We start from the raw sequence: 15,900 nt of genomic DNA, 5'->3' as shown, positions 1-15,900 counted from the left end.
TAACATATGTTCATCTTGTATTTATTACATTATTAAATATTCGACCGAAATTACAGTCATTGTCGCAGAATATGCAAGATATGTTTATTTGGGGTTAGAGAATAATAAACAAAACAAAACTTGTACTGAGGCTTTATTTATTCATTGATTTAAAAAATAAGTAAAAGTCTATCATAGATACTGGGGTTATAATTATGTACTGCAGCTTGTTTCATTTAATAATGACAATACATATATGATAAACATTGTTGATTGATAACTTTGCGTCGAATGGAAAGTTTTTGATACATATTAAAGACAACGAATGATAATAAACACACAACAAATTATAACATATATATAACAAATACAGTATATATAAAAAGATAGTTAGAAAATACGACAAATTGTGTAGTTCAAACAGTGGCATTCTGTTAATGTATAAGATTACGGTGTGTTTCCCAATAATGGCTTGCTGGACGTGCTTCTTCTACCGGCCATTTCTTTCAAAGTTTTTCGGAATAACGCATTAAAGGCAGAGTAAATTATAAAATTGAATCCAGCGTTCAGCAGTAATAGAAAATCTGCTATTTCTCGAATTCCTCGGATCAGATAAGATGCTTCAAGGTAACCTGTTTGTAACACTGCAGACAGGACTGTATCAGGAGTAGCACAGATGACAAACGATAGTATAACCATGAGTAGACTGAGAGCAGTTCTCCGTTTTCCCTTCCTGAATTGACATTGGCGTAATCTTTTAACAATTAATAAGCTGAAGACAACCAACAAAATAATTGGTATGAGTGATCTAAAGGCATAATGGAAACTATTAAATGCTGTTGAAAACGTCTTGTTTTTCCACAAACTTGAAATGACCAAAGTTTGATTTGTGACATACGATTTATTTGTTATTTCGATGTTGTTCTGTTGATATCTACATATATAAGGAATTGATGTTCCGAACGAAGTCAATGCAATAGCAGTAGACAAAATAATAGCACGAGGTATAGAACATATGGTTTTGGCTTTACTTGAATGACAAACAAATATGTACCTCTCGATTGCAATTACTACAATCAACCAAGCTGTGCATGTCATTGATGAGTTAAAGATGTAATGCGCATATGGATAAAAAAAGACGAACGTTTGTTCTGCCATGTCGAACGATATTTCATTCAAAAGGACATCGATGAAATACATTATGTCATTACATATTCTTATTGTGTCGATGATAGTCAGACTCAGAAGAAAAATACTTGTAGAGGATCTCATTTTCTTGCGCGTGAAAACAAATATGCTTATGATGTTGGCTGGGAGAGCTATAAAGCACACGATCGGGTATAGAATCAAACCGGTGACAAGCTTCATATTGTTATAAAAACTTAACATGCTTTGATCGAATGTCTGATTGCCAATCAAATGAGTAATATTGAATACCTCCATCACACAAATATAATTCGAAGCTCGATTCTGAAATGGTAAATAGTGAACTAAAACAAAAATTAAAACGAAAAAAAACACAAACAAATAAAAAGATAAAAGACAAATATATCCTATGTTATTCCCTTAAACTATCATTCAAGTAAGAAACGTATTTTAACTCTTAACAAGAATTTGGTTTTTAAAATGACGTTGAATCAGATTTTTGTTTTAAATGAAATTGTAAACATGAAACTATTCATATATTAAATAATTGAAAATCGAAAGAAAAATATTTCTTAAAGCTACAAACCTTATAACAGATTTCAAGTATTGTCATTGTATTTTTGAACACATCTGCCTTTTATCCATAGAAACATAGAAGGTGGAGAATTATAAAGTGATAATTTGAATTGACAGTTCGAAAATGGTGTCAAAGAAGAGTAACAAGAGTGCACACACTGAAATGTCTCGCCTTCTTTACTAATCATTGATATTATGTTGATAGTCCTAAGTATAAAGCTTTATTACAACTGTCACATACACGTTACATTAACCAAGATAACTAAACAAAGACCAATGAATCATGAAAATGAGGTCAAGGTCAGATGAACCATGCCAGGCTGACATATACAGCTAACAATGCTTCCATAAAACAAATAAAGTTGACCTAATACTTATAGTTTAAGAAAAATAGATCAAAACACAAAAACTTAACACTGAGCAATGAACTGTGAAAATGAGGTCAAGGTAAAATAAAACCTGTGCAACTAATATATAAATCATAAAATATTTTCATACACTAAATATAGTTGACCTTATTTTTATATTAATGGCGTATAGTATCAGATAAAAAGACCAAAACTGAAAAACTTAACTGTGTTCACTGAGCCATGAAATGAGGTCGAGGTCAAGTGAAAACTGTCTGACGGGCATGAGGACCTTGCAAGGTACGAACATACCAAAAATAGTTATCCTATTACTTATAATAAGAGAGAATTCAACATTACAAAAAATCTGAACTTTTTTTCAAGTGGTCACTGAACCATGAACATGAGGTCAAGGACATTGGACATGTGGCTGTCGGAAACTTCTTAACATGAGGCATCTATATACAAAGTATGAAGCATCCAGGTCTTCCACCTTCTAAAATATAAAGCTTTTAAGAAGTGAGCTAACACCGCCGCCGCCGCCGGATCACTATCCTATGTCGATCTGTCTGCATAAAAAGTTGCAGGCTCGACAAAAAATTAGGTCGGTTATAGCACTTGCATATTGTTTTCATGGGTTTTTCCCGCGATCCAAAATCTGTACAAGATACAACTTGCAATAAATATATTTGCATTGGTCTTATTAATGACAATCTCATTGCTTCTTGCTTCTTCTCTTGTCATCATCGATGACAATACACTGATTCCCTTTTCAGACTGTGTAAACTCATATAATTATTTAGAGCCGCATCGGTTAATTTGTCTCGTCATTATTTAATTATGGTACTCAATCATAAACATGCTAACGGAAAATCTTAAATTGTCTTGTTGTGTTTTTCAATGGAATTTGAAGGTCTTTTGTTAAGTCTTTAAATTATTTTTTTTCAACAATTTGATGATAATCCTAAGCTTTACAACATTGAAAAGATAATGTGAATCTCGGTTTACTTTCATTAAAGTGATGGCTATAACATCGTTCATCAGCTGTGCTTTGACAATTTGTCTTGGTCTAATTTATTTTATGTTGCCTCATAAGAAGTTCACATTATTAGGTTGTGACCTATTTATAGTTGTTCTCAGATAGTTATAGTTTAGTTGAGAGATCACTTGAATAATCGTATACTTCCAGAATAATCAAGATTTAACCAGAAATACAAAAAATTCTCACAATATCTCTTGAGGCGTTTTTTGGTAAATTATACAACGTCATATTAAGTTTTTAAAAACTTATTTGACATATTGATATACCAATTATGGTTTCGCAAAAGTTAAGAGAACAATGCCGTTAAAGAAAACATTTAAATCGGACATTCAGATATTTTTACAGTTAAGTTGACATTTCTTTTTGTATTTTATAATAAACGTATTATGTTTGGTAGTGACTGTTGTCCATTGTTGGTTTAAGTTTTCATGTGATTTGTGGTCATAACAAGGGTTGTTACAGGATACCTTGATTGAATTTATCCTTCAAGATAGAAGATGTGGTATGAGACAATTCTTCACCCTAGTCACAATATGTACAAAGTAAGTCAATATATGTCCCCAACACGGAGCCTTGGCTCATACCGACCAGCAAGCTATAATGAGCCTAAAATGACAAGTGTAGAATAAACAGGAAAACAAATCGTTTGATCTATATAAAAAACGAGAAATGAGAAAAACTTGAAACCACCTCAACAAACGATAACCACTGTATAACAGGTTCCTGAACTAGGACCGTTGCTAACAGATGCAGCGGGTTTAAAAGAATAACAAGGCACCAACCTTCAACCTGACCTGAAACAGTAGTTTAACATACAACATAGAAAGGCACACTATAGGTAAATTTAGTAAATAAATATATTCATCGCGGATCGCCCATTTGGGAGAGAGCATTCTGTATAACACTTAAGTCATGTCCTCTTCTAATTGGTAGATCATATTTTTGATAGGTGGATCAAAGCTATAAAAAAAAATGAATGCTAAAGACACTTAACTTTTTTTCTATAGGGTTGAAAAGTAATGGGGATCAGTACAGGAATGAAGTGCAAATATACAGTGGTTTTAAACAAGGCCATGTGAGTGCCGCAATAATGCCGCATGATCCTATGTTTTTATTGTTACAAAAGATAGGGCTACACTTGTACTCCAATGAATGGTACATGAAAGGTTCTGATTTCAAAAGGTAAAACTGGTATTAATTTAATGCAAAACATAGATTTGCATTAAAGTTAATGGGATATTTTGTATTGAATTTAGCCCCTATGAAATGTTAATTCCAATGGATTAAGTTACTTTGAGTAAATTTATCGTAAAACACTACATATCAAAAATACTAAGACGAGATATAGCACATATAAGAAAACGTTGAATGACAAAAAAAGCATTTCAAATTGTGTCAGCATATCATATCAACACGAACGTACGATTAAAGAATACTCGAAGTTTATTATAGCTACAATTGTTAAAAAAAATCATGCACAAGAGATTGAAATCAATCAAAACACATCGGATCCATGGTATTTAGTGTATTAACGCCATGGGTAGTCAAAGAAGATATGATTTGTTCATAGCCGAAATAAAAGTAAAGACAAGTAGAAGAATAGTTGATATGTATAATTTTATATATAGATAAAGCAAGATCTATATAGAAAATAATTTAGTAAAGATTTTTACTGATTCATGGGAACGAAATCTCTGACTTAATAATTTACCATTTATGTATTGATTACGTTCGTTAAAATCAATGACATCACGACATTAGCATAATGAACGAGTTTGGATATATAAACACCGTTAGATGAAGCCGAATGAACATTGCCGCCTAAAAAGGGAAAATTAACAATAGGGAAAACTTTACAGTGGGAAAGCCAGTGACGTTTAAGAGCTTCTTGTGGTGGTCACGCGGGAAAGGGGACATAATCTAAAAATTTCGAGGTGGCGCTGTAACCAGCGTGTAAACAAAAACGTAGCCTGTGCTTCAGACAATAAATTTATTAAAACTACTTATCATCCATCAGTATTTGAGGTTAATTTTTCATTAGAATAGATTTTGGAACACGACTGCACAATTAGGCATTAAAATAAGTGCTCCGCTACTGAAATATGATAAATCAAAAGACTACCTCCGTTGATTTCCAAAAAACCGCGGGTAATCCCCCCGTCTGCAAAGAACTGACACAAATGCATCCTAAAGCTTTTCATTGGTCGAGATATAAATAAATGTGACCCAGAAACATATGGGCACATGACTATGTACAGGATTCCCCGTCACTCTGAGTCTTGTTTACATAATAAATACTTCAAACGGAGGTCAAAATTCAACATTTTTCATACGTTTTTGGAGTTATTTCGGTGCATAATTAAGCAAATTATGTCATATTTTACAGCTTCTAACCACGGAATTGGTTAAGACAAATGTGATGATGTGTCCAGGATTTTGAATATATTTTACTAAAAATGTTGATGTGTTGAAGGCTTTACACCGTCATTTGTTGATGTTTTTCATGTCGCTCAAACTCCTCGTATCACATTTTCTGTATTTATTTAATTATGCTGCAGATTTATGTAGTACATTGAAACTGGTTTAATCTATGAACGAATTTGTCCATAAAAATGACTTCAGTTGTCTTGAAGTATCCCCCTTTCTTCCCAACTTTTCAAAAAAATTTCAGTTAGTCAAAAGTTATTGTCTGAATAAAAAGCCTAAACAACTGCAAAGTGTAAGCACTCAGTTAATCTTTGTTTTAAGCCATTTTTGGGGGTAATGGTTAGTCATTCTTTGATTCTGTAAATAATAATCTGAAATGTTTCAACTTGTCAATTTTAAAAAGTACCAATCAACAAATATTGCCTGCCTACCACTGTGGCATGAAAATCTGATGCATCAATAATTTCCACTTGATTTTTAGTCTTTGTTCTCGTTGTTTATATACAAAAAATACTGAGATTAACATTCAATAGGAATGCCCAATGCCTAGTACATGCAATTCTTAACACACTATGAGAGGTATATGACCATTTAAAGCATTAACAAAATGCCATATCACTTCCAAGATCTACTTTGAAAATGGCACACATGTATGAATGTTTCGCTCTGTTTTGTTGCATTGATATCAATGCTTGATCCACATTTTTATTTTTTCACCAATCTACAAGAAAACAAAGTTTGGACACAGGATCTAATTGAAAGTTTAATCACAATCGTACCATTCCTATATCTGTGTGCTGATTTTTCTTCAATAGAAATACTTTTTCACACATTTTACTCCATTCTAAAAGCACACAATTGCAATAATTTGCAAAATCATGTGATTACATATAGGAAAAGGGCAGCAAGACATCTCATTCCTAATACTACACAAGGAGCAGGATCTGTTTACTCTTCCAGAGCACCTGAGATCATATATATGTTGTGGGTTCAAGGTGCTCAGTTTTCTTATTTCTAATTTGTATATTAGTTTAAACTTTTCATCAAAAAGTCTGAAAAAAAAGAGATATGTATCTACTGAAAAAGATTTATTTAGGTGTTACCACACTTCAAAATCTACCTGGAAGCAAAACAATGAAAAGTCAAGTCATGATAATTGATAGGACATGGAGAGACCTCAAGGATACCTCACTAGGTCTAGGAGATGTGAACGATTCCAAAAAGTCCTTCACACCTAATAAATCATTAAAAACCATCAAGTTGACTTTTTATGTCTTTGATTTTTTTTAATCTCAAATACTACAGTACATACATCATACAGGTATATGTCTGATATCAGTGACAGATCCAGAACTTTTTCTAAGGGGAGGGGGCGGGGCTGACTGACTAAAGAGGGGTCTGCTTTAGTGATTTCCTATATAATCAACCAAATTTTTCCTACTAAAGAGGGGCCCTATGACTATGCTAGCTTTGCATCTATGAATCTCAGGTTTTTGAATGACATTAAGTTTTATTGTATTGCAACATCATTATTGTCTCATGTACATTTACCCCACATTATCAATATAAAATGGTTGAGTGTTTCGCATTGTATATTTAAAAATATAAAAATGTTCAGAAATAAAAGTTTATCAAATGGTAAATAAATACAAAGTCACAAAAAAAATGTTTAAATGAACCATATGTAAAAAGATTTTAAATAATTTAAGAGTATTGTTGTTAAAAAGTCCAAGTTAAAGTAAAATCAAGTCAAATAGTCCTCTGTTCAATACATGTAAATCCTTAAAATAGAAATCCTGCTCTTCTTATTCCTATAATTGTTATCTGAAAATATATAATTTGTGCAGATGATATTATCAAATGAAAATAATTTCAAACTTCTCTAGAGTTGTAATATGAAATTATAATATATTTTAATTGTCTACTGATTTCTATGTGGTCCAAGAATGAGAAGGTTCACATTTAAATTGGAATTGATGTTTCTTATTTGAATTTCACTAATGGGAAACTAATCAGATGTGAATAATTGCCAATGAGACAACTATCCCAAAATACTCCTATGGAGTGGATATACATTTGTACAGGCAATTTTATGCTACACAAAAGCCTTTAAACATGAGAAAATCCCATAATGTATATATTACTATGATTGTTTCAGATGTTTGTTATCATTTTTTTTTAAATTGAAATCATTCTTATTTTAATCTTAAAATATCAAAAGGATGTTTATATGATTCAACAAAAAGAAAGAAATTATTTTAGACTTTTGGTGAAAATAAATAATTTATTTTTAATGACTTTATATTATATGTCAAAGAAGGGGGTGGGATCCTGATCCCGAAACTAAAAAACATGATCTTCCGAGGTCCAGAATTTAGAAATAAAATAAATCTCGAAAGAAAATCCCGGATCATAAAAGGGTCAATCCCGAAATCCTGAACTTAAAAACACCCAATTCAGACGTCCCGAAAAAGGTCCTGCCCGCCCTCAAGAAAAGGTAAAAATCATATACAGCAACAGATGTTTGAGAAATTTTCAATTTATTTATTCATTTACTTTAGTATCTTAAATTCATCACCAAAATAACATATCAATCTTTTTAATAATTATAAAAAATGTTTAAATAAAGTATAACTTAATATATATGCAACATTAAATTATCTTAATACATGTATCTGTTATTTAAAAGGTAACTTTTCATTCAATCATTCATATCCCATATATACCAGTAATTTATATAAAATGTATCCACCACCAATTAAACCTTGTCACAACACCCAGCCAATACTGAATGTGGCAATAAAACTCAACAATAAATCGCATCATTTGTTTTTTTTGCATGGAAGGAGGGGGAGAATTTATACTTTCCTACTGGTTAATATTTAATATACCTAAAATCTTTAAAAGATATTTTACATGCACATATGCACTATTTAGCAAAAATAATAGTACTGTTGTTCACATAAACAAGGGTCTGGATGGGGTGTTCTCCATTTCTTTATCATTTAATCTTTAAGTTCATTTGTCTCTATTTTTGTTATACTTTTTGTCTATCATTTCTCTTTTCTCAATATAATAAATAAGCACATCAATAGTTCAAATAATTATGACGTCTGGCTAGGATATTTTAATTTCATTCTGGGATGTGTAGGAAGCTTCGTGTAGGAAGGCGTCCCAGAAAAAAAAATAGCCTTGTCAGACGTGATAATTATTTGGACTACATGTAGCATGTCATTTGCTCTATTCCTTATTTTATAGTCAATTTTCTCTATTCCTTATTTTATAGTCAATTTTCTCTTTTCTTTGTTCCTTTAGTCATAGTTCTCCAATTCTTTATGCTTTTAGCCATAGTTCCAAGTGTCGGATCTAGGGATAGGGTTCCGGGGAGTGGAACCCCCTCTTTTTCGGGACGATCAATGCATTTGAATGGGGACATATACATGTAGTTGGAATCCCCCTTTATTCTGGGTAGGGAACCCCCTTTTCAAAATGGCTTGATCTGCCCCTGGTTCACTATTTTGATAACCCTGTATTAACTAAGAAAAGTTGATTAGGTTTAAGATAAAATTAAACTATACTTATGTAGTTGTTGTATTTTTCCAATAATTTTATTTTGTTTGTTTGTTTTTTGTCACACACTTTTTGGGTTCAAAAATAAAATTATAAACCATGCATTTCAACCTTTTTACTATTCGAGACAACCAAACAATTCAGCACAACTGCTTTACACAACCGTAATAATTCAGTCAAAATTTAAATGCCAACATTCACATGCCAAAATTCAAGTTTTATTCAAAATTGAAGTCGCACGCTGAGAAAGGGGCGTTTATTTACATGTGGTCTAAGGAAATTTACTGGATTTCAGCATCGAAAAGAGGCATACATATAGCCATAACCCGATCTGATCAATAAATTATGTTATGGATAGTGCTCATATCTTTCTACTAACCATTAAAAGTAATAATACAAGGATTTTGTGAGCTCAGAAACCCTGATCTGTTGAAAAATGGTGTCGATTTATGTGCTTCCTTTTCGCAGCCTCAGTTACAATTTGACACGGAGTGATGGGTATTTATGCAAATATTTAGGGACTCCTATCATCATAGATACTATTTTTGGTCATTTTATATTTAAATAGCCAATAGAATGCGAATTTGTCAGTTATTTTCAGAAGTGGAAAACACCCGCCATATTTTTATCTTCCAAATTGTCAACGTCACTTGCCATTTTCAGATGTTGGTTTCTTGTAAAATAAAATCTCTTAATAAGAAAAAATAGCATGGTCACCTGTAAAACTTACCTATATAACTAATTGATGATGAAATGACACAAGTTTAATTGTCTTTTATAATAAATTTCTTGAAAAATCACGCGTACACAATGTAAACAAATTACCGAGATGGCACGATACTGTCGCCGTCTATGTAAAAATCGCGATTGTCGCCCTTGATTCAATGACCGTTACGTCATATGGAAGGAGGCGCAGAACTGATCCGTGGCTTTCTCACTGTTAGTATGAAGTTTCACTTTAGAAATTGCTATGTGTAATTCTGGAAAAAATACTACTGTTATGTTAGATTTATTAAAAATAAGTTTTAACGCACATATATGGTGCCGAAGAGAAAATTTAAAGCATCTATCACTTCTTTACATTTATAGTAAAAGAGGGACGTAAGATACCAAAGGGACAGTCAAACTCATATATTAAAGGGACAGTCAAACTCATAAATCGAAAATAAACTTACAACGTAAGTGTATCTAGCATTCTTTGTTTAAACGAGTTACAACAAAAACAATTGTGAGGAGATTTTCAAATGACCATTAAATTAAACAGGATAACTTTTTCTTGGAAAGATGATGTGGAAGTGTAGTGTAGAGAATTAAAAAAAATCTTAATTACCAATAGAATTAAAATGACCATCAAAAACATGTATTTTATCTAAAACCTCTAAAGAATATTTAACCCTCCAAAAAAAAAGTAAATACTATTATTCTATAAGCTTTATTATAAAAGTTAATAACAAGCTGGTTAAAGTAGGAAGGGATGAAGTTAAAAGCGCCGACAGATAAATAATAGAACACTTGCAAGATGAGGAGATGAAATAAAATTTAAATGGTTGTTTGTGTAATTTAGATAACCAGTACATAGTCAAGACTTAAATGTTCAGAAGAGGCTTTAGGCTGGGTAGTGGCAGTTATTACAATTTGACTCTCTGTGGAGTGATAGGACCTGAATATAAAAGAATCGTCTGGATTTGGTTAATAAATACACAAGGCTATCAAGCCATTCAGCCAATTGAGTATATGACCCACTATCGGTATTAAATAGTGTGCTAGAAAGCCACACATTTTTTTAATATGAAAAGCAGCAGATGTGGTATGATCGCCAATGAGACAATTCATCCGTATAGTATAGTCGGCTATAAAAGGCCCCGACATGAAACATGTGATATATTTCACACGAAAAAAATATAGGCCTAATCTATATTAAAAAAAGCTTAATGATAGCTCTACCCTCCTTTACTGGGAGAGTTATGTCCAGTCAAACATAAGAACAAACTGTAAAAATTAGTACCAATTGACTTAACGCATAGGCTAGGTAAGAGGTACATAAACATTGAATCAAAATTATAATAGACACAAAGCACTGAATTATAAGAGAACTGGCAGTTGCTAAAAGCTATTTCGAACTCAACTTCGAAGCCAATAACAACTAATAAAACAATCATGGTCTCCCAAAATTAAGTATCAATCAGCAGACATCCACTGAATTTAGTTTAAGTAGGTCATAAACAGTCTGAAAAACGTATGACCTTTGGCAATACCAAAACATTCTTTTTCTTGAAACTTAAAATATTCTTTCTTCGTAATTTCAATTCAACATCATTATTCGTAGGTAATATATGAATAATATTTAAACCATTTTCGTTGACTCGATTGTTTTTTAAACATACAAATTAAGGTGTCAACATATTAAAAAGAGAAAACACAAAATTTAATACTTTTTTCTATACGGTTAGAAATTGATTCTCTTCCATTTCCAAAAAAAAAAAATAAGATAATTTACATTTGAAAAAAATGCGCTTTGTATGCTTATATCTAAAACAAAATCAGCAAACATAGAGACTGTTTGGTCCTTTAAATATCTATTGTTGAAACAAACTGCATTTATGAAAAATTACAAAAAAGATCCCATTGTTTAGCCAGTCAGACGTTTCTGCTGAAGTCGTTTTTAAAAATTATGTTCACTATACAAACTAATGTTAGACATCGCGTAATGCTTGGATGCTCGATTTACAAACAAAAACTGCAAAATGTCTTAAAATAACCAATTTTGTGACAGCAACCAAAAATGAATAGTATTATAGATCAAGATAATCTGTAAACAGAAAACATGTTCAACAAATTAAGATCTATAAGAAGATTGTTCAGATGATACACTTTCAACTTCTACATCTTAACCTGAAATATAATTGTAACATAATATAAACTAAAGTTAATTCTTTGAGGATTAGCCTAAGTCCTCAACTGTTGGTGATTTTGTGTGAAAACAAAAAAAGATTAAAAATATAGCAATTGGGTGTTTGAAGAAAGAAAGGCCAAATATTCAAAGATAAAATGATGACTAGACTATAAAACACAAATGCGGGACAGAAAGAACACCATATGAATAATAGGTTGAATGCTAGTTCCCAGAGAAGGCGCACATTTCGTGGTCCTGTCGTAAAGCCTGTCATGTTATTTATCAATGCAATGCAGCCTGTTCTACATCCAGGGAAAATTGTATGAAAATCTGTATATTAAACAAAAACGTATGCTTAGCCTTAACACACAAAAAAAAAGAAATTGGTATGATAAAAATGACAATTAATTCAAAATTGTAAATCCGAAACATTGTAGTTCTTCATTTCGTTCTCATTCAAGTACCACTTATGTACTCTTTACCCCCTTTTTAACACGAATATTTGACAATTTACTCACAAGGAGTATGAATCCTGTATGAAGTCACTGCCTGAAATTTTAGAATACTACCATACAGTTCTTGAATTATATATCTATCTCAAAATGTCGAGATCTGAAATTGATGATACTTTATTTTTATTATAACCTTATTGTGTTAATTTTTGTTTGTTTGCTTAATAACAACATTAATGACTTTGAATTTAAAGACAATTGATGATCTATATTTTAATGTTTCTGTTGTTAGTTAAGAAACGTCTGACTGGCTAAACAACGGGATCTTTTTGTAATTTTTCATAAATGCAGTTTGTTTCAACAATAGATATTTAAAGGACAAAACAGTCTCTATGTTTGCTGATTTTGTTTTAAATATAAGCATACAAAGCGCGTTTTTCTTCAAATGTAAATTATCTTTTTTTTTTTGGAAATTGAAGAGAATCAATTTCAAACCGTATAGAAAAAAAGTATTAAATTTTCTTTTTTTTCTTTTTAATATGTTGACATGAAAGAATATTTTAAGTTTCAAGAAAAAGAAATCTCGGTGTTGATTCAGAATACACGCTTTGAACCATTTTATAAAAATCTTTTTATCACAAATAATTCCTTATACAATTTTGTCGTTTACATTGTAAACAAATGATCAAAATGTTTGATTTGGGAAGGATTGTCAAGTAAAAGTTAAGATTTGAAGGCAATTAATGCTACTCATAAACTTTTACACGAGATTGGTGTACACATGTTTGCCACAAGAAGGTGTTATTTTACACACGTCTAGAAATATAATGATTTTTTCCTTTGTTTGGCTTTATATATTGCAAGTGTATTACGTCAAATGTTTCCAAGTTCCAGTTTATCAAGAACAAAAAGGTGTATGATTGCAATAAATAAATATTTAGCACCTGCTTTATTTCACCACGTCTTGCTGTGCAAAATGGTGTAAATAATTATATAATTTTGGAATTGATTTGAAGTTAAAAGTTTAACGTTATGATTATGGTTACCATGTTGGACAGCAGCGTATTTATTATGTATGATAAATTAAAAAGACGAAAAAGAAGAGGTATAAGTTTACAATTTAAACAACAAAATTGTATAAGGAATTATTTGTGATAAAAAGATTTTTATAAAATGATTCAAAGCGTATATTCTGAATCAACACCGAGATTTCTTTTTCTTGAAACTTAAAATATTCTTTCTTCGTAATTTCAATTCAACACCATTATTCGTAGGTAATATATGAATAATATTTACACTATTTTCGTGACTTGATTGTTTTTTAAACATACAAATTAAGGTGTCGACATATTAAAAAGAAAAAAAAGAAAATTTAATACTTTTTTTCTATACGGTTTGAAATTGATTCTCTTCCATTTCCCAAAAAAAAAAATAAAAAAAATAAGATAATTTACATTTGAAAAAAAAACGCGCTTTGTATGGTTATATTTAAAACAAAATCAGCAAGCATAGAGACTGTTTGGTCCTTTAAATATCTATTGTTGAAACAAACTGCATTTATGAAAAATTACAAAAAGATCCCGTTGTTTAGCCAGTCAGACGTTTCTGCTGAAGTCGTTTTTAAAAATTATGTTCACTATACAAACTAATGTTAGACATCGCGCAATGCTTTGATGTGTTTCATGTTTAAAACAAAGTTTGTAAATAGACACTCCTTTTCCATAACTAACAACAGAAACATTAAAATATAGATCATCAATTGTCTTTAAATTCAAAGTCATTAATGTTGTTATTAAGCAAACAAACAAAAATTAACACAATAAGGTTATAATAAAATTAAAGTATCATCAATTTCAGATCTCGACATTTTGAGATAGATATATAATTCAAGAACTGTATGGTAGTATTCTAAAATTTCAGGCAGTGACTTCATACAGGATTCATACTCCTTGTGGGTAAATTGTCAAATATTCGTGTTAAAAAGGGGGTAAAGAGTACATAAGTGGTACTTGAATGAGAACGAAATGAAGAACTACAATGTTTCGGATTTACAATTTTGAATTAATTGTCATTTCTATCATACCAATTTCTTTTTTTGTGTGTTAAGGCTAAGCATACGTTTTTGTTTAATATACAGATTTTCATACAATTTTCCCTGGATATAGAACAGGTTGCATTGCATTGATAAATAACATGACAGGCTTTACGACAGGAGCACGAAATGTGCGCCTTCTCTGGGAACTAGCATTCAACCGTTTATTCATATGGTGTTCTTTCTGTCCCGCATTTGTGTTTTATAGTCTAGTCATCATTTTATCTTTGAATATTTGGCCTTTCTTTCTTCAAACACCCAATTGCTATATTTTTAATCTTTTTTTGTTTTCACACAAAATCACCAACAGTTGAGGACTTAGGCTAATCCTCAAAGAATTAACTTTAGTTTATATTATGTTACAATTATATTTCAGGTTAAGATGTAGAAGTTGAAAGTGTATCATCTGAACAATCTTCTTATAGATCTTAATTTGTTGAACATGTTTGCTGTTAACAGATTATCTTGATCTATAATACTATTCATTTTTGGTTGCTGTCACAAAATTGGTTATTTTAAGACATTTTGCAGTTTTTGTTTGTAAATCGAGCATCCAAGCATTACGCGATGTCTAACATTAGTTTGTATAGTGAACATAATTTTAAAAAACGACTTCAGCAGAAACGTCTGACTGGCTAAACAACAGGATCTTTTTGTAATTTTTCATAAATGCAGTTTGTTTCAACAATAGATATTTAAAGGACCAAACAGTCTCTATGTTTGCTGATTTTGTTTTAGATATAAGCATACAAAGCGCGTTTTTTTCAAATGTAAATTATCTTATTTTTTTTATTTTTTTGGGGAAATGGAAGAGAATCAATTTCAAACCGTATAGAAAAAAGTATTAAATTTTGTGTTTTCTCTTTTTAATATGTTGACACCTTAATTTGTATGTTTAAAAAACAATCGAGTCAACGAAAATGGTTTAAATATTATTCATATATTACCTACGAATAATGATGTTGAATTGAAATTACGAAGAAAGAATATTTTAAGTTTCAAGAAAAAGAATGTTTTGGTATTGCCCAAGGTCATACGTTTTTCAGACTGTTTATGACCTACTTAAACTAAATTCAGTGGATGTCTGCTGATTGATACTTAATTTTGGGAGACCATGATTGTTTTATTAGTTGTTATTGGCTTCGAAGTTGAGTTCGAACTAGCTTTTAGTAACTGCCAGTTCTCTTATAATTCAGTGCTTTGTGTCTATTATACTTTTGATTCAATGTTTATGTACCTCTTACCTAGCCTTTGGGTTAAGTCAATTGGTACTAATTTTTACAGTTTGTTCTTATGTTTGACTGGACATAACTCTCCCAGTAAAAGGATGGTTGAGCTATCATAAAGCTTTTTTTTATATATATAGATTAGGCCTA

At 31.0% G+C, this 15,900-nt stretch overlaps 1 protein-coding gene across 1 annotated transcript; it reads right to left on the bottom strand.

Annotated features, from left to right (window-relative positions):
* Nucleotides 1-426: 426 nt before the first annotated feature.
* Nucleotides 427-1,348, bottom strand: LOC139497649 (sex peptide receptor-like). Its single transcript, XM_071285878.1, has one exon. The coding sequence runs from the start codon at nt 1,345-1,347 to the stop codon at nt 427-429; it is 921 nt and encodes a 306-aa protein (XP_071141979.1). The 5' UTR covers nt 1,348.
* Nucleotides 1,349-15,900: the final 14,552 nt, after the last annotated feature.

This window comes from Mytilus edulis, chromosome 12 (genome assembly GCF_963676685.1).
Source record: "Mytilus edulis chromosome 12, xbMytEdul2.2, whole genome shotgun sequence".
Lineage (NCBI taxonomy): Eukaryota > Metazoa > Mollusca > Bivalvia > Mytilida > Mytilidae > Mytilus > Mytilus edulis.
The sequence above is the reverse complement of the archived record's forward strand: the minus strand, read 5'-3'. Positions and strand labels throughout refer to the sequence as shown.

Bases quoted from the DNA above. Each gene is read 5' to 3' on its own strand.
- LOC139497649 (XM_071285878.1), bottom strand. From the start codon at position 1,347: ATGAAGCTTGTCACCGGTTTGATTCTATACCCGATCGTGTGCTTTATA.